At 34.1% G+C, this 25700-nt stretch overlaps 1 protein-coding gene across 4 annotated transcripts in view; it reads left to right on the top strand.

Moving 5' to 3' along the window:
- The window catches only part of PSME4 (proteasome activator subunit 4), a 103813-nt gene that overhangs the window by 8327 nt on the left and 69786 nt on the right, over positions 1–25700 (top strand). For 2 of the 4 annotated variants that reach the window (XM_074206186.1, XM_074206179.1), the window contains exons 2-3: positions 12948–13088; positions 18472–18588. In XM_074206186.1, the coding sequence (XP_074062287.1) occupies positions 12948–13088; positions 18472–18588 (258 nt within the window). Of the gene's footprint in view, positions 1–12947; positions 13089–18471; positions 18589–22840; positions 22901–24015; positions 24082–25700 lie in introns of all 4 variants that reach the window. The other 2 variants (XM_074206164.1, XM_074206169.1) reach the window with 2 other exon arrangements.

Below are 25700 nucleotides of genomic sequence, written 5' to 3'. Positions count from 1 at the left end.
TAATTCTTTCTCTGGATTCCCCATTGCAAATAGCCCAAAATTGCCCTTGCTTGTTGCACTGAAGGGATGAGCAAGTCCATCAGGGTTGATCGTCACCCCCATGTTGCTGTTAGGGTGTACGATGTTCTTCCGGTTCTGCTCATCTCGCTCAGCATCAGTTCATGCAAATCCTTCCAGGCTTCCTTGAATTCCCATCCCTCCTGGTTTCTAATAGGACAGTAGTGTTCCATGACATACATATACCACAGTTTGTTAAGCCATTCCTCAGTTGAAGGACATTTACTTAATTTCCAAGTTTTTGCCACCACAAACAGGGCTGCTATAAATATTTTTGTATAAGTGATGTTTTTACCCTTTTTCATAATCTCTTCAGGGTATAGACCCAGTAGTGGTATATTGCTGGATCAAAGAGTATGCCCATTTTTGTTGCCCTTTGAGCACAATCCCAAATTGCTCTCCAAAAAGGTTGGATGAGTTCACAGCTCCATCAACAATGTATTAGTATGTCCCAGATTTCCCACATCCTTTCCAACATTGATCATTGTCCTTTCTGGTCATATTGGCCAGTCTGAGAGGTGTGAGGTGAGCATCTCAGAGATGCTTTAATTTGCATAAAATGAAATATTTGTGAAGTGCTTTTGCAAGCCTTACAATGCTATTATTACTAATGCAAGATCAGTTGAATATTAATATCCAATTGATACATGGCCCAGTACTGGGTACTGACAACATAAAGATAGATAGTTTTTGTAATCAGGAAAAAGAAATCTTTCTTATCTTTCTTCTATTATCTTCATATTATATTATATATATACATATAAGAATGATAACTGGTAGAATGTGCTAAGGGCCAGGGTAGAGGTCCAGATGACATACTATAAGAAGGTTTGCGAAGGAAGAGACTCTATTGAGCTTGGGAAATCAGAGAAGGTTTTGTGGAGGAGTAGAATTTGAAATGGACTTTGAAATAAGAGGATTCTAACAGAATGAAACGGAAGCTCCAGGTATCAGGATAATCTACTCAGTATGATGGTATAGTAGATTGGGATTTGAAGACAGAGGACCAGAGTTCAAATTTTAGATCTGTTATTTATTTCCTGTATATGTATTTGATCTCTAATGTCTAAATCATCTAAAGAAGATTAAATCATCCTTAACTCTTCTTTTCTCCAAAATAACCTATTAGGCTTCTTTAGACCATCCTATATTTATATTGTTCATAAAAATTGGATGAAAATGGAAAGCACCTACTAAGCCCAGTTTGGCCAAAGACAGAAGTTATTAATGGGAAATATGACTGGAAAAATATATAGTGAAGGACTTTAAATCCTGGATAAAGTGTTTTAAATTTATCTTATACATAATAGAAAGCCACTGAGTGTTTCTGGAACAGAGTGCCATGGTCACACTCAGACCTGAGAAAGACTTAGCTTTTAAAAAACCAAAGTCTCCCACTACATCCAGGGGCAGTTGTCCTGATCCTTATCTGGCTACTGGACTCAGATGACTCTAGAGGAGAAAGTGAAGTGGTGACTTTGCATAGTACCCTCTCATGGCTTTACTTCCCTGATATCAAACAAACAACAAAAGCAACAAGATCTGTAAGCTGGCCATTGCCATAGTATATCAGAGGTGTTCAGTACCTAAACTAAGGTCACAATAGTGTTGAATGGAAGGGAGAGGATGGCTGAGAAACATAGGTAGAATGGATAGTATTTAGGGACTGATTTAATGTGGAAATGTGGAATAGGGAACTGTCAAAGATTTTAAGTTTTTCTTGACAAGGATACTTGACAGTATCCTGTGTGACTCTCAGGAAAGTGGTGCCCTTAGGAGAGATAGAAAAGTTAAAAGGAAGGACAGATTTGAGGGGTGATTAGTTAAGTTTGAGTTTTTTGGGATTGTGGTTCCCAAGGGAACCATGTGGCAATCATTTGTAAGATAGAGCATAGTTAAGTTAAACTAGATCAGTGATATAGATGCCAAATATCCTAATTTTGGGAAGCCTTATTGCCTGGAGACTTCTTTTTGAAAGAAGTGGGATTTGAGTCTCTTGAAAAAGATATAGCATAGGCAGCTAGATGGCATCCTAGATAGAGCACTGACCCTGGAGACAGGAAGACTTGAGTTCAAATTTGACCTCAGACACTTAATACTTAGATATGTGATCCTGGGCAAGTCACTTAACCCCATTGCCTTGCAAAAAAAAAAGAAATAAGATTTAGATATATGATTTGGGGATTGTAGTGCTGGGAGAAATTGAACAGAGGAACATAGATTGGAATATATAAATTGAACAGAGTTGGAATTTTGCAAGATTTGGAAGATAGTTCAGAGTCCTTGTCTAATCAGAAAGGAGTCCTCTGTACAACATCCCAATAAGTGAGCATAATACTTGAAGACTTCCTTCAAGTTAAGGGAAACTTATTCCTGTCAAAGCTGTTCATTCTACTTTTTCATGCTCTAATTGCTAAGAAGTTCTTTCTTATACTTAGCCAAAATGTATCCCTCTGCAACTTCTACCCTATTGTTCATGGTTCTACCCTGAAAGACCAAGTAGAACAAGTGTAATCCAGTTTTCCATATAATAACCCTTCAAAAATTTAAAGATAGCTATTATGGGGCTTCAAATGTTATCTCAGTCACTTTGCTAACTGTGTGATCCTAGGCAAGTCACTTAAACCCTGTTTGCCTTAGTTCCTTATCTATAAAATGAGTTGGAAAAGAAGATGGCAAACCACTCCAGTATCTCTGGGCAGCTTGATAGCACAATGGGTAGAGTGCAGCCCTGAAGTCAGGAGGATCTGAATTCAAATTCAACCTCAAACATTTACTAGATATGTGACCTTGGGAAGATCGCTCAAATTTGATTGCTTCACATCCAGTGCCATCTTCAATTGTCCTGACTCATATCTGGCCACTGGACCCAGATGACTCTGGAGGAGAAAGTGAGGCTGGTGACTTAGCACAGCACTTCCCTCTCAAATCCAGTTCATGTGCTTGTCATGGCATCAGCTCTCTGATGTCATGGTTTAAGGACAAACATCATCATCACTGCCAAAGTGGGGGTCACAGAGTCAGACATTACTTAGCAACAGCAAACTCCCCAAGTCTTCTTTTCTTGACTAAATATTTCATCAGTTTTCATATGCCCTAATCTCTAGTTTTCCCTCTGTTCCAGGGGAGGATTTTGTAGAAATTGCATTTAAGCTTAGACCTTAAAGGATAAATGGGATTTGGAGAATGATGAATAAGTTAGATGATGTCGAAATGATTGATTGATTGATTGATTGATTGATGTTTATCCTTCATTCTCAAAGAAGAACATGACATCAGGGAACTGATGCCATGACATGCAAGTGAATTGGAATGGGGATCCCCAGGCTCACTTTCTCTTCCAGAGCCATCTGGGTCCTGTCACTGGATAAGAATCAGCATGACTAGAGATGGCCCTATATGTAATGGGAGACCTTGGCCTTTTAAAAACTAGTTCTTTCCCAGGTCAAAGTTTGATTGAAGCAATGAGAAGAAGCCAAGAATGACAACTTCCCCCTGAAAAAATCTGGGAAGGGAAGACTCTACATGGTTTCTGGCCCAAACAGAAACAATTGCTTGTTTACATTCACTCTGAACAATGCAAGAAATCTTGCTAAGCCTTTGGGCAGAGCACTCTTCCATATGGCACGAAGGAAAGGAGGGGGGAAACTAGGGAGCTGTGAAGCCCAATTTGTTAGTATTGCTAGTCAAAATGAATAAATTGCAAAATACCTGAGAGAGATGAAAAAATAAAACTTCAATGGGGTGCATGTTTTAATTTTTAAAGCATTTGTAGAAATAAAAATATATTTACTTTATTTGGCCTAACCAGGAGAGATTGATGAGGTGGAGAAATTACGGGGAAAATTGAAGATTATCATTTCAGTAGTTTATGAATACCAAATGGCTAAATTGTTTTTTCTCCCCTACAGAACCTTCACTAGAGGTTCTTATGAATGTTTGTAATTATAAAATTGTGATATAAGCTATTGAAGTGCTAGTAAACTAGTATACTTAACCAACTGTAGCCTTTTTGTAATTGTTGAACCAACATTGAATTCTGACCTAATTGTTTAACCAGTAATGAAGTCTTTTGCTGTGCCAGATTTGATAGGCTTCAAAGTAACTTCTTTAAAATCTTCCCCAAAATAATGGACCTGTTTGAATGATGTGTTGTCTTTGAAACATACACTGTGTTCCTATGATGACTTTTCCTTATTTAGACATATTATTCTTTGTTTTCAAGTCTGAAACTTTTTAAAAAGGAAAACAGCGGTCCTCATGAATTATTTATTAGTATTCCAAACTGCTATATTGAATAAATGACAAAAATCTTAAAATGATGACTTTGTTGTTTTCTTTTACTGTACTATCCTATTATGAAGCTCCCCCTTGCCCTCTTTGCCCCTAAGGTGAAAGTTTTATTATTGACATTTTTCCTTGGCTTTAGTTAGTTTCCTTGTTTGACAGTGTCTGCTCACCATATCTTGGATTATAACTATTTGTGTTTTAGTACTGGTAAAGGCTAGAGGCCAGAGAGATCACAAGTACTTTTGAACAGTCACATATCTATTGATATCTACAAGAAAGACTCTTCATGAGATCTACAACAAGAGACACTAGCTTACTATGTTCATCTTCCTTAGTAGAAGGAAACCAAATTAAGAAGTTTAAAATCATCTCCATCTTCTTCATTATGGAAAAGAAACTAAGACATCTAGAAAAAAGTAATTTGTTAGTAGCAGAACTGGACTTAAAAATAAATCAGTCTCTTTTCTCAACTGCATTGGTGTCAATGAAACAAAATGTCCCCAGAGAATTGTGTCTTTTTTTTCCTTTTGAAGTGTCTATCTTTTAATGATCTTTCTGCTGGTACTCATTTAAACTTCTTATTTTCTTGATTATGATTCTGTTCCTCCAGGGTCTTCCCAGCTTCTGTCCCCTAAAATCATTTTGTGAATAGGAGATAAGAGCAATCATAATATTCAGATTTAGCAATAATAGTTAAGTGTTTCTTAACCTTTGTAAAATGTGCTACTGTTAGATTTTTTTTTCAATGTACTACTGTTAGATTTTTTTTCAATGTACTCAATGTATCTCTGAAACTTCAGGGTATAAATATAAAGCACACTTAAAGGTTTAATGATTTCATCAGTCTGTATTGCTTCTACCACTATAGATCCCAGACTACTTCACTTTTCCAGTTCTTCATTGTTACTGTGGTCATTTCTCTTAACTAATTCATATCACTGGGTTGTAAGGTATTAAAGATAACTTGGATCTTCTTTCAGCTCCTGCATGCCTTCAGGCAACAGTGTGTTCTCAAAGAATTTAAGTCCTAATGACTAACAGTTTATAAAGGACATTTGAATAAAAACATAATATTAAACTCCTAATTATTTTGTGCCTTTTTCCTCTTTTTCAGCTTATTTTTGTCAATTTACTACTAATTGAAATTTCAAACTAGAGGTGGACGGATGAATAACCAATTAGCAATAATTTATTAAATATTTTTTATGCCCCAAACACTTTGCTAAACAATGAGAATACTATGGCAAAAGTGTAACAGTTCCTGAACTCAGAGAGCTTACTTTGTAATGGAGGAGATATATAATAAGGATGAAAGCTAGTTTTGGGAGGAAGAGACTTGATAGCTGGGGGGGGGCATGAAAGGCTTCATGAAGGAGGCTTCATGAAGGTGTCAACTTCAGCTGAATTTTGAAGGTCACTGGAATTCTAGGAGGTTGTCATGGGGGACAGCCAATGCAAAGGCACAGAAATAGGACAGTGAACATCATGAATATATCAACTGATAGGGCCAGTATGACTGGATCACAGAATGCAGAGGGGAATGAAGTTAGGTGAGAACCAAGTTGTTAAATCTTTAAATATTATCAAAAGAGTTTAAAATTCTTCCTTATGGTAAAAGGGGATGTTTTCTGGAGTTTGTTGAGTGTTAGGAGGAGGGGAATGATGTAATCAGATATGCACATTTGGAAAACCATCTTGGCTGTAGTCATATTTAATTGGAATAGGAAGAGAGGTTTGAGGCAGGGAGATCAAATAAGCTTTTGAGGAAGTCCAACCTGGACTAGATCAGGCAGTGTGAGTAGAGTAGTGTGGGGAGAAGAATGTGTAACACTTGGAGATAGAAACAAGATTTGGTTGCAATAGTGGAGTGAGAAAGTGAGCAGTGAAGGGCATGCTGAAGTACAGTTCAGTATTTGGGAGGATGGTGATGGCATCAGCCATTGTTGAAAGTTTGGGAAAAGAGTGGGTTTGAGGGGGGGGGAAGCTGAGATACTTCCAGGAAGAAAGTATGTTTTGAAATATCTAATAGCATATGGTAATGAGGTACTAGAGCTTGGGAGAAAAACTGGGTAGGGCTGGATCTGTTGAAAGGAAAAATAATCTATATCCAAGTGATAAATCCGTGGGAACTGATGAGGTTACTAAAAGAGGATTTAGAGAGAAAAAAGAAGTTAGTCAGTAGTCAGTAGAAGTCTGAGCAGAAGAGACCAGGAGAATAAAGAGGCCATTAGATTATTAGATCATTGGTAACTTTAAAAAGATTAGTTTCATTTGAGTGATAAAAGATTGGAAGTCAGATTGAAAGAGGATTTTTAGATAGAACTGGAAGAGAGGAAGTTGAGGCATTGATTACAGGTGGTTTTTTTTTTTTTAACAGGAATTTAGCTGAGAAAGGGAAGAGAGATTTAGGACTATTGTTACTGTGAAATGGTAACAAGATCTCTTTTGGATGAGGGAGACTTGGGCATTTTATATTGCAAGGATATTGCAAAAACCAGTAAGTAGGAGAAGAGTGAAGATTAGAAAGAGAGAAAGGGAGTAATAGTAGGTTCTATCTTCTGAAGGAGACAAGAAGGATTGGATCAAGGCTGCATGTATAAAATTGATCTTAAGAACAGGTTCCCTTCTTCATCAGCACCTTGAAGAAAGGAAAGAAGAAAAAGAAATTTTCTTTCTTTTTTCCAGTGAGAAAGTATAAAGCAAGGACTTTGGCTAAGAGGATGATGATAGGGTGTGCTAGTATGAAGCTTGAAAAGAGGTTTCCCAAAGGTGAAACTCGTTTGAACTAGAGAATCAGTTGGGGAAGGGTTAAAAGATTATTGAGATAAAGTAATAAATTTATAGTGGATCCAATCAGCTTGGTTTAACCTAGAAATTGTGTGAGTAGTTATCTGATTTTCAAAAGTTCTACTTTATTCTCATTGGGATTAATTTGTTGATTTTTTTAATTGAATATTCACTTCATTGCTCATTTTCCTTCTTTTGCTAATATATGTGTTGAGTGATAAAATTTTTTCTTTGAAGGTTACTTTAATTCTCTTTGAGATTTTGAGTTAGAAGGGATTTTGGAGATTGAGTACAAAATCCCTGAAAGTACTATGTCACTGTACCGTGTAAAGCATTTAAGATACAAAGGAAGATATACACTCTAGAAGCCAAGAAAATGAAACCTACAGAGGTGACTTGGGCTAAGTATACAATAGAATTTAGAATCAAACTCTTTTTTGTTTTTTTTACTTTTCCTCACCAGTACTCTGGTACCACTATTCCTCGCTCTTAAAAAAAGATAGGTGCATTTTAAGCTGTTTTGAAGTAAAGAGGGGAACTTGGCCTATTTTCTCACTTTTGACAAGGTAGAAAGAGCATCCAACAAGTAGAAGATTTGGGTTTGAGTCCTGGCTCTGCTACTTAGTACATGAATGACCTTGGGCAAGTCAGTGCCTGTATAGGCCTCAATTTTCACATCTAGAAAATTAATGTCTTTCTTTGCATCCCCAACACTAGGACAGTGACTGGCACATAGTAAGCGTTTAATAGGTGTTTGTTGATTAATCAACTAACTGAATGTATAGGCTAAATGGAGGACTTAAAAAGGTCCCCTACAACTTAATCTATGTTACTGCTGTCATAAAACTTGCTCTAAAATTAAATAATTGCTTAATTGTATAGTTTATTGTAGAACTTTACTCCCAGTATGGGCTTTTAGACTACTAGCAAAAATTTTGAATTTCATTACACTTGACCATTTCTACATTGTGTTTTAATTTGATTCGTGTATTAGTTTATTTTAATATATATTCTTTTTAATTTGTTTCTGGGTTTGTTTTTGAGGTTTTTGCAAGGCAAATAGGGTTAAGTGGCTTGTCCAGGGCCACACAGCTAGCTAATTATTAAGTATCTGAGGTCTGATTTGAACTCCTGACTCCAGGGCTGGTGCTCTATTCACTGTGCCACCTAACCACCCCTAATATATATTTTTAATCAGTATTCTGAATTAGGCTAACATCCTCAATACATAGTAGAAACAAATATTTCGCTGCATTCAACATTTTATTAAATAGTGACTTTCTGGCACACATTTGAATGTTAACTTAATTGAGACTAAAAAAGCATTTGCTAAATTCTAAAAGGTTGTAAGGGGGTGGCTGATAAAAAGTGCTTTGTCTGTCACTTTTTTATTGTGGGAAGGTAGAAGATAATGAACTTGTCATCACTGACTTTGTGAAATATTTTATGAAAATTCCTCCTAATTATCTTTAGGGCTTTCAGATATTTCTAGGTAGGCAATAGTGTGAGGATCTTTGATTAGGCTATATATAAAGACAGGAGTCACTTTAATTGTGGAAAGGGAGAGGAGTATTGTAGAAAACAAGGGAAGACTTAGTATATCTCAAGAGTCTCAAAATTCTGTATTTTAGCAACAAAGTACTACTAGGCTTCAATTCTCCTAGTCATCTTGAAGTTGATTTTTTTTTTTTTGCTTTGAGACCACTTAGAACCCAGAATTTGAATTCTTTTCCCTAATAAATGAGGAGGTAATGTGTTTCTATAGATTTCTCTTTTAATGGCCTAGTAAAATTCATTTCATGTAGGTTTGTGATGTTTTAAGAAGGGGGAGATCCTATATTACTCAGTTTTAAAAATGTAGGTTTTACAACAACTCCTTTTTTAATGTCAAAATTTGTGCTTTAAAATCTTTTTTGATCTCATCTCTGAATACTGATTCATTCATTTTTACATAATTATTCTCCTTGAACTTTATTATCTCTTTTATATGATGTTAAATATTATATTGTATATGTGTCATAGTAATTAGCCGACTTAGTTGCATCATTTGGTTTAATAAGCTAACATGAATAAGGTCACCAGAACAGAGAGCTTGTTGAAGAGTTAACTTCATGTTGTTCATCTAGTGATAGTTGTGCCCCATTCTGTTTTGCATACAGTCAATTGACTTTAGTGAAAGTGGCATTGGGAAATGATCAGCGTTAATTCAATTATACCATTACTAGACTTATGTGCAAAGTAATATATACTAAATGTTTATTATTCCAAGGGACCACATTTTCAATACTTTTAGTTAGTTTAAGATCCACTCCTAGAAACCATTATAAACTCTTGACTTAGTTGTCTGAATCTTGGGTTCAAAACTCAACTTCACAAGTACAGAATGGAAGAGACATGACAGTTTTCCTGAAAAATATCTAGATCCCTTTTTGTGTGAACTCTTTTATTTGGGGGGGGGTGTTATGAGGCAATGGGGTTAAATGATATCCATGTTAGGTATTGAATAAAGAATTCAGCAAGAGGCTATCAGGTATGACTGTTAGCCTGGGCACAAGAAAGGACAAACTATCGGGAGGTGGTGGATGGTAGTTCACGGTGGCTAGAATTCAGAGTACATGAAAAGGAATAGAAGACAGACTGAAAAGCAGGATTGTGGTGGAGTTAGAATATCCTCAGGGGCAGCTAGGTGGCACAGTGGATAGAGCACTGACCCTGGAGTCAGGAGAACCTGAGTTCAAATCCGGCCTCAGACACTTAATAATTGCCCAGTTGTGTGACTGGGCAAGTCATTTAACCCCATTGCATTCCCCCCCCCCCCCGAAAAAAAAGAATGCCCTCCTAAGAAATTAATGCTTTATTCAGAAAGCATTTGGGAAGCCAGTAACAATATTGATTTTGAGTACAGGAATGATGTAATCATTAATTAATGATGTAATCTTAAATTAGGAAGATTTTGTAGCATGATGAAGACAGGGACCAACGAGACTGCAATGTTTCTAAAAAGAAAGGTAATGGAGTCTTGACCCTGAAAGACAGAATGGAAACAGAAAAGGATTGGAAAAATGTTAAGAAACTGGCAACTGATTGCATGTGGGTCCTGAGGGAATGTAAAGGCTCTAAAAGCCTGGGAGAATGACGAGAAAACCAAAATGTTAGAGACCTGGAGAGAGGAGGGAAGCAGGCCATGGAACTTGGAAAGTGTGCCTATAATGTGCGAGCTGCTGGGCTAATATTATTATCTCATTTGATCCTCACAAGCACCCTAGAAGGTAAGATCTGTTTTTAATTATCATTTTAGTTAAGGAAATAGCTAGTAAGTGTCCAAGGCCACATTTGAATGCAGGTCTTTTTGACTCTAGTCGCTATTAAAAGGAAGAAACAGAGTTTCTGGGGAGCTTAGCTTACAAATGTAGATTTGTTGATTTCTTTGTAGAAATGATGATTAAAATTATAGAAGTAAATGAGATGTGTTTTAAAGGAAAGTAAGACTAAGGACAGAGCCTTGGGGAATAGCTATATTTAGTGAATTGAAGGATGAGAAGGAACTGGACAAAGTGACAAAATTAACCATCAGGAAAGAAGGAAGCCATGGGAATTAGAAGGTTAAAAAAATGGATGACTTTCTTCACTAAGATGAAGACTGAAAGAAGATCTATTAGATTTGATGATTTGGAAATCATTAATGACTTCTGAGAAGCAAGAGTATTGAAAATAGAAGTCAGATTGTAGGGTTTGAATAGTTTGAGGTAACACGTATAGATTTGCTTTTTGTAGACATTTAGTGAGTTAGCATGGAGCAATATCTATACAGAACTGGCACTGAAAACCTGTAATCAAGTTCTGCCTCTGACACACTATGTGATCACAGATAAGTCTTGGAATCTCTCATTGCTTTTAAGACTACATGTTATTGAGAAAGTGCTGGTCTGCATTGGTAGAAATTTCTTCATCTGAGAATTTGCATCACTAGTGAAACTCTTGTCAAACTATCTTTGGCAATAGAGGAGAGGAATTATTTCTTGGGATGTGTCTGGAGCAAAATTACCTTTTTTTTTAAGGATATAGATACAGATATATCACCTTAGGTCTTCTGTTTGGGGTTAAAGAGAAGCCAGTAGAATAGGAGACCGAAAATAACTGATGAAGCAAGGTTCTGAAAGAGAAACTAGATGGTGCAGTGGAGGGCTGGAGCTCAAATCCAGCCTCAGACACTTGGCTCTTAGTAGCTGTGTGACCTTGGACAAGTCTACTTAATTGTGATTGCCTTGCATCCAGGGCCATCTCCAGTCATCCCGAGTCATTGTCCTGGGTCACTGGACCCAGATGGCTCACTCAAATAAAAAAAAAACCCATCATACAGGTTTAGTAATATCAAGGAAAAGGCCATCTTAAGGCAGTGGTTTTTTTCTTTGGCCAGAAGGAGGGGACCACATCATGCTGTATAATATTGTAATGCAAGAAGAGATGTAGTCCATTCATTGTCCAGTCAAAATTGTTTTTATTAATTATTGACAACATTCTATAATCAATTTTCATTGATAACCTGCACTTCTCAGTCTGTTCTTTTTCTTCCCTCTCTCAGAATGCCATCCCTTATTAGTAAGAGAAAAAAAATTCAGCAAAACTCATCAAAAGATTGAAAATATCAAACAGAATATGTAGTGTGGCATATCCTTAGTCTCCCCTTCTGCAAAGAAGAAAGAAAGGGTTGTCCTCCTTGGAAGAGCATATGAAATTTTTTGACCCTCCCTTCATGTCAGAGAACTCATTGTAAAATTCAAATTAAGTTTTTGTTTCCTAAGCTTAGTGTTGCCTGCTAACCTTCTGGTGTCCTCTGGAGCTTCCATAGAACTGCCCCCCAAATTCCCATTTAATTTCTTATGCCAACCTGTGTTATATCAAAACTGTCAAAGGGAAGGAATAAGTAAATTTTCAAGGATAAAACGAGGTGATCCTTTACATACCTTAAAGTGACACAAATGCTGTTGTACTTATGTTATTATTAAATGTCAAGTAATAATTTACTTTAAAGAAAACCAAGATACTTTTGATGACTTGTTAATGCTATTTGAATTCAAGCAAATTTAGAGGGGGGAGATTTGAGGCTTTTAAAATTTAAAATTTTTAATATTTACTGTATAATTCAAGCATATTTTTTTCCTAAAGTTCAGAACCAGCTACTAAAATAACCAAATAATTGTATTTTAAATATGGTTTAACATTTGGAAATCAGTACCCCAGATATATATAATACAGATATGATAAAATACATGATAAAATCATATGCATACTTCAGAGTTCCTGTCATAGGAGATTTAAATTGTGTCTTCCACATTTACTACTATGTATTCTCTTCACAATTTGTATTATGAGATATGATTCCTATGCATCGACTTTGTTTTTAAATCCTTCAGGAGAGGTCTACAATTATATTATTCACTTGAATGAAGTTTTGTCTTTTAATGAAAATAATTCTGAATTTATGTTTTCAAGAAATCTTGGAGTAAAATTAAAATTAATCCACAGAAGTAGAATTTTAAATTTTGCATTAATTAAATGTCTGCCTAGCATAATTAAATCTCAAATACTAAAATACTTTAACTACTTAAAACTAGAATCACCTGCAAAAAGGTAAGTATGAGAATTGTTGCATGTTCATATTTTGAAAGGAAATGGAATTAGGGAAAAATTATATGGGAATAAATACATAGAAATGAAATTGTTACCGAAATGATTAGTCAGACATACGCTTTTTTTAAAAAAAGTCATTATATTAATTATATGTTTCTATAATATGTTCTCCCCTTCTTTAGATATATTCGGCTTTATGGAAGAAAATTTAGCAAAGAAGATCATGTACTTTTTATCAAGTTATTATATGAGCTGGTATCAATTCCAAAATTGGAGATCAGCATGATGCAGGGATTTGCCCGTCTCTTGATAAATCTTTTAAAGTAAGTTGGAATCTGCCTGGGATTTTTTCCCTAGAAAGGTTTTAGAAGATGAAATACATAGTCTCTGATGGGGAGACCAAAGAAAGAATTTCTATTTGGAAACTCTCTGGTGAATACATAACTTTATTAGTGTACTACAACCTTTTATCTTATAAATTCATCTATTTTATACCCTTCCTGCTTCCTCCAGTGAAAATTCACTACTTTCTAAATTCCTTGACTCATAGGCATAGTTTCACAGAATTGAAAGGAATGTCAAAGGACATCTAGTTCAAACTGTGCTCAAGGCAAGCACCTTCTCTGTGGCATACTCATTGTTATTTTTCATTTTCCATTTGATAACTTTCATTTATGGGACAATTTTACTCCATGAAGCTGCCTATTCCACTTCTGGGCAAATTTTTTTTTTCAATACTTTTTCCCAATAGTAAGTAAAAATAATTTTTAATATTTATTTTTTAAAATTTGAGTTCCATATCTTCTCTCTTATTTAAAGGCAGAGAGTTTTAAAGTTATACATGTGCAATCATGTAAAACATATTTTCATTTTAGACACGTTATAAAAAATAACACAGACCAAATTTATAAACCACACAAAAAAATAAAGTGAAAATAGTACGCTTTGCTCTTCATTCAGACTCCCATCAATTCTTTCTCTGGAAGTGGATGCCATTTTTCATCTTGAGTTCCTTTGAATTGTTCTGGATCATTGTATTTTTGAGAATAGCTAAGTTATTCACAGTTGAACATTGTATATGGTCTTGCTGTCTCTGTGTACAGTGTTCTAGTTCTGCTCCCTTCACTTTAGATTATTTCATGTAAGTCTTTCCAGGTTTTTCTGAAAGCATCTTGCTCCTCACTTCTTACAGTAAAGTCATATGCCATCATAATCATATACCACAAGTTTTTCAGTCATTCCCTAGTTGATGGGTATCCCCTCAGTTTTCAATTCTTTGTCACTACAAAAAGAGTTGCTATAAATAGCTATGCACAAATAACATTTCCCCCTTTTTAAAAAATTTCTTTGGGATAAAGACAGTTGTGGTATTGCTGGATCGTGCATAGTTTTATAACCCTTTGGACTTAGTTCCAAATTATACTCTAGATTGGTTGGATTAGTTCATAGCTCCCCTAACAGTGCATTCATTAGTGTCCCGGCTTTCCAACATCCCCTCAAACATTTATTATTTTGCTTTTCTGCTACATTAGTCGATCTGATAGGTGTGAGGTGGTACCTCAGAGTTGTCTTAATGATAATTTTGGAAAGTTTTTCTTTATAGAATGTTGAAGTCTCCCACAGGTTTCATCTGTAGATAAAAATTATGCCTGCGGGTTAATGAAAACAAACATGATCTTTTGTCTATATAACAGTCCTATTAGGTTTTTGATAACTTTGTTAAATCTTCTTTACACTAAACATTCCCAGATTTTTCAAAGAATACTTTTATGATGTTGCATTCTTGGATATATTTCTGTGGTTCTTCAAAATAGACTTTTGTTTTTACCTCATTATTTCTCAGGATCCTTCTTAAAAACGTGGTGCTCAGAACTAATCCATATATTTCTAACGTTTTTAAGCATTTAGACTAGAATGAACCTTAAGGATCATCTAGTTAGACTCTCTCATTTAACAAATGAAGAACCTGAGGGCCAGTGTTTTATTTTTTCCAATGTTCTGCAGTACAGTGATTAGGAAAGCCAGGTTTCTCTGACATTAAACCTAGGACTCTTTCCAGTTCATCATACTACCTATCTTAAAATGTGCTGCTCTGCCTAGAACACTAGAGTCAAGTATATTGTATTTGACTTGCTCTGTACTTTTATGACAGATGAGGGCTATGAACCCTTTAATATACTCTTACTAACATTAATCCATTAATCTCCAGTCTGTTGATCCCTTCATCCAGTTCCAAAAATATCTAAATGTATTATCATTATCATCTACTCTCTCTCTCTCTCTCTCTCTCTCTCTCTCTCTCTCTCTCTCTCTCTCTCTCTCTCTCTCACCATCACTGTCACTGTCTTTCTCCCCCTCTTATACACAGATTTGGGTGGGGGGAGACTTTGTCAGATGTCTTCCTATAATTTGAATATACAATGCTTGATGTTTCCTGTTCCTCTAGTAACTTCTAAAAACACTATTTTAAGAGGGATGCCTGGGGATCACCAGACTGTCAAAAGGGTACATGATACAAAAAGGTCAACAATTCTTGCTCTAAGCTCATAGGCTAACAACCTCAATTCTTGATTGCCAGGAAAATTCATAGTGGCTTATGAACATCTGGAAAAGGACTGATTGCTATATGTGCTTAAGAATAAGTCATGCCAGGTTTATCTTATTTCCTTTTTTGACATTTTAAAAGTATATAAAATAAAGTACTCAAGATTTGGGGAAAAAGCTCAATCATATTGAAGTACAGTTATCAAGATATTAAAACAAAAACAAGTTCATGCACTCAGGGTTGAGAAATCCTTTGAATTAAAAAATTTATTCTCTTTCCCCTCTTGTAGGAGATTTGTTTATAATCAGTCTTTGAACGTTTTTGTTTTCCCTATTCTTACTCTTGAAGGATGAAGTTATCAATAAGGCAAGACTTTCCAAGCTAGTATATTTTTAGCATTGATAAACTATCCAGAATTATCTGGATAGTTGGAGTTCCCAAGCTGTCCTTTGTAGTCCACTTCTATGTTAGCTATGTGACCTACTTTTGGAAGTAGGAAAACATTTTCTCCTTCTGGCTTGGTTCTATAATATATTCCAACCATAATATCTATTCCATTTTTCTCTTCCTTGAACTTTGTCCATGCCTCCTTCCACATAGGCGTGTTTTTTTTTAATATATAATGATATTCCACAATTTCACTGTGCCTTTAAGTTTATCTGTGCCATAGACAATTCATGAATGGTGTGATCTTATAAGTTTACAACTGGGAGGGACTTTTTATAGAAGATCTCTTTTAGCATCCTCATTTTCTCGATGAGGACTTGGTCATCCTGAGAGGTTGCCTAAGCGGTCACATTCTTAGAAACAATAGAGTTAATTTCAAGGTAGGTATTTTGGTTCCATATTGAGTGGTGCTCTCATTCGCTCTTCTTTTTCACTTTGTAGCCAATATTCTGTACATTTCTGTGTAAATATCTAAAGCCAAAAACATTAATCCTGGGCACCTCTCCTTTTCTATTTTTCCTGGTCAGTCCCTTGCATTTGACTCAGTTTCAATATACAGGAACATTTTTCTTTCTCCTCCACTATTTTCATTTTAAGATTTCTCTTGATCACATCACATGTACAAGTTTTCAGTCATATTCTGCCAGGCTACTGTTAGATGCACAACCTATCATCCCTGACCAAGACATTCTTCTGTCTTAAGCCAGGTCCAGAATTCCAAATCTAATTTCTGACACCACATTTTTAGATAGCTGTTCTCTTCCTTTGTCCTCCTTTCTTTTTTGAAGTCCCTAACTTCATTTTAATAGCAGTGAGGAAAATAGCACCAATATTCTGAAGGTCTTTAATTTCAGGACTGCTTTCTGAAAGAATTGTTTCCAAATGTACCACTAAAAATAGGTAGTGGTCATCAGGTTTGACAAGTCCTGTGTAGATGCCAGGAAATAAGCATACCTCCTGATTATTCATGTCAGGTTAATAAATGGGTTACCTTCATATTCCTTAAGAGGAATCATGCCATCAGACCTCATTTTGTCCTATGGCTTCTAATTCTCTTTAGTTTGTTGTCATTATTTTGGAACATAGAAAATTGGTTTTTTTTGGAGAATTAGCTCTGTATGCTGAAACCTTTTCATTTCTTACATAGTTTGAATAGTTTGATCTCTGTCCTTATCTTATGTTTAAAACAATTTAGAATTCTTCTTTGATACTTCTTCTTTTTGGTTATCCTCTTAAAGCATTTTCCCATTACTTCAAGGTAGCATAGTAGATAGAATACTTGATGGGGAGTTAGTAATATCTGAATTCAGTTGCTACCTCAAACACTTAAAAATGCTACCTTAAACAACTTGGGCAAGACACTTAACCTATCTGAGTCTGTTTCTTCACTTTACTGTAAAATGGCAATAATATCTGCATCTACTCCCATAGGATTATTTTAAAGTTTTAATAAGGTTATATACCTTAAGTGCTTTGTAGATCATAAAGTAACATATAAATATTATATCTACCAAAGACTGTTCCTTTGTCTCTAACAAGATGGGGAATTGGAAGGTGTTCCTTTATTTAACTTTCTGGCATGGATATCAGTTGGGCATTAGAAGAAAAGTAGTTATTAATTTGCTCTAAAAGAATTTAAACAGTAATCTGTGTCATTGAAATGCTTCTCATTTTTCATACTTGATCATTTTTTTGTAGCTCTAAATAATTGATATGCAGAACTTGTAGGTTAGAAAATCCTTAGGGAGGCTTTAGAAATTAAAATCATAGATTTTCTAAAATCTTTTCTCTATTTGATAGTACTTCAGATTATTTATTAGTCTATAGTTAGCAGATTCTTGTCATTTAGTAGAAGTAGCTCAGTTGGGGTTATTTTAAATAAGATCTCTTAAAGAAATACAAGCTTAATGCTATTGGTCAGTGACTAGTAGCTTATATCTTAACTCTTCATTGGGTCACCTTATTGCTGTCCCATTGTAGTTACAGTCACTGCCCTAAAGATTTTTTAGCATTTAGTTGATCATTTATGATCATTTTATGTCTATTAGTTCTGTTCTTCCATCACCTATGTTCTAAATCTCTAGAGGAAAGAGCTCACTTTTTTTGTCTTTTTCAAAGCATTTTTATTAAGTGCTCAATAGTATCTTAGATTTAAAATTAGAAAAGATTCTAAAAATCATCAGACCCTTTTTTTTTTAAGGTTTTTTTGCAAGGCAAATGGGGTTAAGTGGCTTGCCCAAGACCACACATCTAGGTAATTATTAAGTGTCTGAGGACAAACTTGAACTCAGGTACTCTTGACTCCAGGCCTGGTTCTCTATCCACTGTGCCCCAGACCCTTTCTTTTAAAGATAGGAAATTGAGTGTTAGAGAAGTTAAATGACTTGCTCAAAGTCAGATAGATAGGCACAAAGGCAGAAGGGTGATTAAGTACAATTCAAATAATCCAAATTTTTCTGACTCTATTATACTACATTGCTTCTCAATAAAGATTCAGTGTATTAATTTTTTTATCCATTTGTACTTGATGCTATCTGAGTAACAATATTCTGTCCACTTCCTTCATTTAAATGGTGATAAGGTAAAACTTCCAAAATAAAATGTTTTCAAGGATATCTTATGATTTTCTTTCCTTTTTGAAAAAAAATAATGCCTATTAAATGCCCACACCATCCTTGATTTAAAAATGAAATTCTAATTTATTTTTAATTTAGGAAAAAGGAACTTCTTTCAAGAGATGACTTGGAGTTACCTTGGCGACCACTTTATGACATGGTAGAACGAATATTATACTCCAAAACAGAACACCTGGGATTAAATTGGTTTCCTAAGTAAGTATTCTATTTCAAATACCTTTTGGAGGGCTATAAACTTTTAGGGAACTGATTGTGATTAAAAATTAATACCTGGAATAGAAAATCATCAAGCAAGTTTACATTTAAACATTTTTTCAATATTAATTTTAAAAAGCATTAAGTATTTTCCTTGAGATAATAAATTATTTGTATTCCTTGGTCTTAGTTCCTATTCCAAGGTTTTATTGACTTTTTACACATGCAAATTCTGGTTTTTCAGCACTTCTTATTGTTGCCTTAGAATCTCATGCTAGTCTTTACAGTATATGTGGATTTTGGGGGTTAATGATGATTTCAAAATTTATTGCAGAATTCCATAATTATGATTATACTTTACTTTCCCCCCTTCCCACTGATCTCTGGTGGGTATCTTTCCTAGTCATGCCTGTCTTCATTTTTTTAATAAAAGTTTTGGTACATTGGGGTCAAAGTAGGATGAATTATTTTTGGTTAGAGCTTCTAGGAAATCTCCCCTGCCCCCATCTTTGTTTTTTTGCTTCTTTACCTCAAAATTTGCCTCCATTTCCCTCCCTACCTCACCCCCTTTCCATCATACAGTTCAAATCCCTGTTTTATAAAGATGAAATGACTTGCTCAGGGCCATTTGGGTCATGTCAAGAATTGAAACCTAGAAAGACTTTTCAAATTCTGTTTTTCTATTCTGTGCTTTGTATATCCAAAATATATTCCTATAATCATAATATAATTCCTCCAAACAGTAAGGAATTTTTGTAGGGTTTTCTTTGAATTTATTTCCTTTTGCTTCGAATGTATTTAGTTTAAGTTGATGTAAATAATTCTCTTATTCAAGGAAATGACTCATAAATATGGTGAGTATATTTGTGTTGCTAATCCTTGAGTTTCATTTTAGTTAATTGTTTAAGCTATATCCATTATCCTATTGCTAACAGGTGGCATATTTTCAGTTCATCAGACTGATTGGTTACCAAGACAATCATAATTTGTTTATGTAATGTATTAAGACTAAGAGCAGGTATTTTTCCATGAAACCTTTCCCAATTCTATTCCCACTTTCAGCTATAAATGTTCCCTTCCTCTTTTATTGTGTGGACCTCTCTTTTGCTGTTAAAATGATTTATGTACTTATCTTATTCCTCCTATAAGATTGTAAGCTTTTTGAGGCAGAAAATGTTAGTGGTAACATGGGGATAGTAGAAAGAACACAGATCTTAACATTTGAAACTTTACTCCATTGATAACTTTGTGACCATGGGCAAATCATTATACCTTTCTAGACCTCAAGTTTCCTTTTGTGTCAATACTTATACTATTTTACAGGGTTTTTTGAGGACACTTTAAACCTTATAACTCTTAGTATAAAGTACTATAAAAATATAAGATGTGTGTATACACACAATATATATTCATATATATATGTGTGTGTGTGTGTGTGTGTGTGTGTGTGTGTATATGCAAACAGACATGCTCACATAGTTAAATATTTTCTATTAGGGAAATAGGTGAGGAGAGTTCAGTTCCCATAATGGAGGACATGTTTAAAAGTACAGAGGGTAGGAACAGTCAAAATATAAATAATTAATACATAGAATATAAGAAATGGAATAATGCATGAGATAAAATTGAAAAGAATAGTTTGAAAAAGGATTATGAAGTTTCAAATTTAGGTTAAGAGTGTATGTTACTACAGTGTCAATGGGATGCCTTTGAAATATGAATGAGGGAGGAGTGATATGATAATCCTTGTATCTTAATAATTACTTTGTTAATGATGTTAAAGAAAGATAAGAATTGGCATTAGGGAGATGTATCTGAAGACTATTACAAAGGTAAATAGAAAAATAAAGGTTATGAGGATAGTAAACATTGTAAGTATTCAGGTAAGAGAGATATTTTGTAAATAATGAGTCATGGGGGGAAGTGTTCGGATAAAGAAGAAGGAATCATTTTTTGAGCTTTATAGAAGGTATTAAATCAACAGAAATAAGTTAAAAGTAAACAGATATGGGAATGGAGAGAGTTCAGTTCTTTACATATTTAGTTTGAGTTGCCAAGAGGATGTCCAAGTTAGAGCTGTCCAGTAGGCAGTGGAAAATTGCCCTGTAACACAGGATAAAGGACCAACCTGGAGTTGTAGACTTGAAAATGATGAGACTATTTTTTAAACCTTGTACTGTGCTAGACTGGCAGAAAAAGACAAAATAATGCCCAGATTTAGCCTTCTTCTTTCCTCTTCAAATTCCCCTTCCCTCCAATTGATTGAGTTGTAAGGATTAGAGAAAAAAAATATTAGAGCCAAGGTCATGATATGTAACATGTTAGTATTGCAGCATGACCTTGGCTTTGTTCTAAGTCAAAATTATTACAAAAATAAAAATTTTTGAGCAAGAAGGAGTCATGAAAACTTGGAAATCATTTAGTCTACAAATAAGAAAACTGAGGCCTGAGTTAAAAAGACTTAGCCATAGTCACATGGTCATGTAGCTGGGGCAAGATTTCAAGACAATTCATGAAACTTCCAGGTTTTCTGACTCTTCATATTTCTTCTGTCCTGTACTGCTTCTACTTAGATGGGCATTTTGTAACTATTATAAACCAATGGAATCATAAAGAATATATTCAGAGTAGGACATTTAAAAAACATTAAATTCTTTTTTAGATCTCATCTGACAGAAGCAACACTTTGAGGAACAAAAGTCCTCATAAATTTCTTTCTAAAAATGCTGAAATATCTGAACATTTTCCTGCAAATCTTTTAGTCATTTTTGTATAATTCTTGCCTCTAATCTTTTTTTCTTGTAATGAGATGGATGAACTGTTCAACCATCCGTTTTAGCAATTTGGCATTCATATTTTTTGAATTATAAGTGAAACTTTTTAAAATCATATATATGCCTCTTACTTCCTAAAATGATTTGTTTTTTTTTGTATATGAGTTAACATGTATTTAAACTACTGTCCGGAGGATCAAGTGCCATGTATTTCAGTGATAGGACTAAAGCTGATGCCATTTCCTAAAATGTCTTTATCTAAGACAGAGGAAATCCTGAAAAGACTTTTGAGGGAATAGAACTGTTAGCATATGGAGAAATTTATGCAATGATTGACAAATATATAGGTGTATTAGATGTTGATATAATATATATTTTGAAATATCCTTGTGCCATTTCCAGAAAAATCAACTAGAAAATTAAAATATCTCCACATTTACTGGAAACTTGAGTTATAATCTAGGCTTGTTATAAGAATATAAAGACTTTTTAAAAAGTATGCATTTTTTCTGAGACTTTTCAGTGGATCTACAGATAAATTCCTTGGATTTCTTGCATTATTTTGTCATTATGGATATATTTTACAGAGTAGTCTAAATTAAATAAATAGTTAAACAAAACACTTTGAAACCCATTAAAATAAACTTTGTAAAACTAATAGATATAACAAAAATCTTACAGAAGAATTACTGAATAGCACAGTTTACACTTTAAAGCCCAGAAGTTATTATAATCAGCCTCAGTTTTTAGTGATGCTATTTTCTTGTGTATCCATGTTTTTCTAATAGGCATGTGCTTCTGAAGAAATTATGTTTGTTTTTTTTTCCTGGTAATAGCTCTTCTGAGTATTGGACATTTTATTGATCTCTTACATTACTATTTGAGTTTGAAATCTTGTGCTTAAAACTGCATTTAAATTTTTAGTGTGAAATTGCTTCTTCACATGCTACCTGAATTTCCTCAAAGGCCACATCCTTGAACTTAAGCCATTGCCAGAAGCACAGTGAGGATTTATAATGACATATTATTAGCCTAATGAAATGAAACAAATATTTTCTTTAATGGTTCTGTGGTAATTTCATAGGATTTTCAGCTGGAAGGGAGATTTGAGAGATCATCCAGCTCCATGCCCTCATCTTATAGATAAAAAATCAAATGCTCAGATCCCTAGAGCTAGGTTTTTGAATCTAGAGCCTTCAGCTCTAAGTCCGGTAGTTTTTCTATTACAACCACAATTTAAAAATAGAGTGCGGAGGCATTTAGTTGATAGGCAGTGCGATTAGTTCTCACATGGTGTTTTGGGAACATTGTATTTTCATTTTTGTATATTTATTTGGAAATTAAAAACTAAGCATTTGATTGTTGCCAAGATGATGTAAATATATCCTTCATAAATTGTCTTTACTGCGATTATGATCTTTTAAAAAAATAAGACTTCATTAAAGTTTTTATGTACATATTTCTTTTTTCATATTCAGTTCAAGTCGACCAGGCTTGTCTTCACCTAAAACAATTGTCCTTAATGTTTTACATAGGTGGTAAGGATTATTACTGTTTCTTTTGCATGTTTGGTTGGTAATATTATAACACTTGTCACACAGGTATAACTTTTTTTCTATAAATAATTGTAATGAAAAATCAATGTTAACATTACACCACTGTTGATGAGAATGTCGCACTGTATTTAAACCTTTCTAATAGTGAAATTATTTAGAACTATTATTTTGTGTGAAGTGGCAGTTGAAAATGGCTATCTGCTAATTTAACTGACAAACATCAGAATTTGAAGGTTTAAATGTAAAATGGATAATGTTTGACTAATTAACTTTTGGTAGGACTTGGTGTCCATTTAGGTTTAGAAAAAGCATGTCAAAGTGAACGCTTCTTCATAATGAAGTGTTTGGAAATTGCTTGATGGAGAAGATTGTGTGAGTAGTAACTATGTTAAGTTATAAGAGAATTAAGGGAAATATGAATAGACTGTAGTTTCTGATATTACCTTATGTACATTTACTTTCTCATAGGCAAAGTTCAAGTGAAGAATTGTCTGTAAAACCAAAAGCTGCTCTGAGCCACATGCATGGTCTATCCTTTAAATTTGAATGTTATTTGTGATGGTAGCATAGCCATCAAATTCTACACTTGAGCTTAGAAAGTAAACTTTTGTTTCAGGGGCTTAGAAGGTAGATCTCTCAGGAAGCAGAAACCTTCAAGTCTGGTTTAGCCTTCCTTAAGCTTGCTCCTGATAGAAGGGAAGTATCCTTATGGTCACTCATCTCCTGGATATGGCATTAAGTTTGATGATTTCCTAAAGGAATTTATAATAGTACCACCATATTTGCTTACAAAAAAGCATTGATTGAAGGGGATTACATTTTGTTTTAATTTTAGCATATCTTTTGTGAGGAAAAAATGTGATGTGGGGGAACCTATCTGTAAAGCTAAAAGCTTATTTTCCCTAGTTACTACATAGATCATTTTTAATAATTATACCATCATCATCAAAAGAATAGAGGTTAGAATTATGTCTTCATGGTCATAAAATAATTTTCCAACTTTTGGAAAAACTTTGTGATATATTTCACTTCCTTTAAAAATTAGTGAAATATAACAGTAGCATCTAGTCTTAACCTTTTATTTTATTTTTAAACAGAAACATTGTTCCCTCCATCTTGAGAGATTACAAGAATCACAAAAGGTCAATATACAGATATCACAGGTTAGAGAGACTATACCCTTTTCTGGATAAAGAACCTAAATCCAATGATACAGACATTTTATGTAAGGATGGGTTTGTAAATTGGCTTTATTTGGAGGAAATTAATCACATTCACACATATCTCACTGGCTTCTATTATGTTGTTGGTCACCAAGTAGAAGTAAGATGCCATCCTTTCTATAATGGGGCAGAGAAAACCAGATTACTAGAAAAACTGTGCAGCATCCAGTGACTGCCTTTTTTTAGAATTTTTTTTTTTAATTAAACTTCCTATATTCAGTGGCCTGAAAGCACGTAACAAGCCTGCTGGTGCAGTAACAAAATTACTGTAATGAAAATAGCAGGATAGTTGTATGGCATTCAAACCACTTTTAAATGTCATTTATCTACTGAAAAGCAATAAAATCAATTTTAAGAAATAATTTTTTAAAGCATTTTGTACATTGTATTATACTCTGACCTGGTGAATAGTGTTACCCATTTATTCCCTCAGTTTGCCATTTTAGAATTTTAAAAGAGTGTCTTATAATATTTTGTTTGACTAGGAACCTGGATGATTCTCTTCTTTTCTCTATAATGAAATCTTATTAGTTCTCTAGGTAATTTCCAAATTTAGTTTTATGCTATAAACTAAGAGAAGAACTAACAATCTTGATTAAAATTCACTACTTTTGACTTGTGTTGGTTGACAAAAATGTATTGTATGTCCATTCTGTACCCAGCATGACATTAGGCAATTTTAGGGGTTCTAAAAAGGTAAACCACAGTATCCTTTACCCTCAGGTATTTAAAATTTATTGAAAAGTCTGGCCATCTACCAAGGCAAATAGTCTTGGGGACCTGTATACCAAACTCTTTATCATCATTTTTCTGCCTTTCTGAATTTTTAGCTTTTTTGGAAGAGAGAATGCATTCTTTTTCATAGCAATATCATACAAAAGTTTTATGAATGTTCCATGATAGCTTTCTGGCCAAGGCCATCTTTTCTTTTTCAGAAACAAATTTTAACAGAGATGTATCCAGGTTTTCTTAAGAGTTTGTCTTATCTTAGAATACTTTTAGTTTTGAAGAAAATTTTCTCCTCAAGTAGTGGAAATCAAAGTTTCACATCCCTTGTGATTATATTATTTATTTGTCTGCTTAATTTTATTTTGTGATTTTGTCATTTGGATATCTCAAAATTGTTCTTAACTTTTCACAGAAATTGAATAAACTTTCATGTCACTTGGGTATCAAATGTAATTTAATACAGACTTTTGTAAGAACTTCAAGTTTACATTTGGGGAAATTACATGAAAACTTCCCTAATTTAAAATAAATAAGTGAACGAGTAATAGAAATTATGAAAATATTATATATATATATATATATGTATGTATATCTTGTTCTGCAAGTGACATAACATCTGTAAGATTTCAGGTCAAAGTCCTTGAACTACCCCTTTAGACATAGGTTAAATTCTTCTAATTATTTGTCCTTCCATATTTTGTCATTAATGAGGAATATTTTATCTCTTTAGTGTCAGCTGTTATAATCATATTACCATTGAAAATCTACCATTCTGGTAATACATGTTAATGAAAGGATACTGTGACTCAAAAAAATACAGTACTATTGGT

This window comes from Macrotis lagotis, chromosome 1 (assembly GCF_037893015.1).
Source record: "Macrotis lagotis isolate mMagLag1 chromosome 1, bilby.v1.9.chrom.fasta, whole genome shotgun sequence".
Lineage (NCBI taxonomy): Eukaryota > Metazoa > Chordata > Mammalia > Peramelemorphia > Peramelidae > Macrotis > Macrotis lagotis.
Note: the sequence above shows the minus strand (reverse complement) of the source record. Positions and strands in the feature narration are given on the sequence as shown.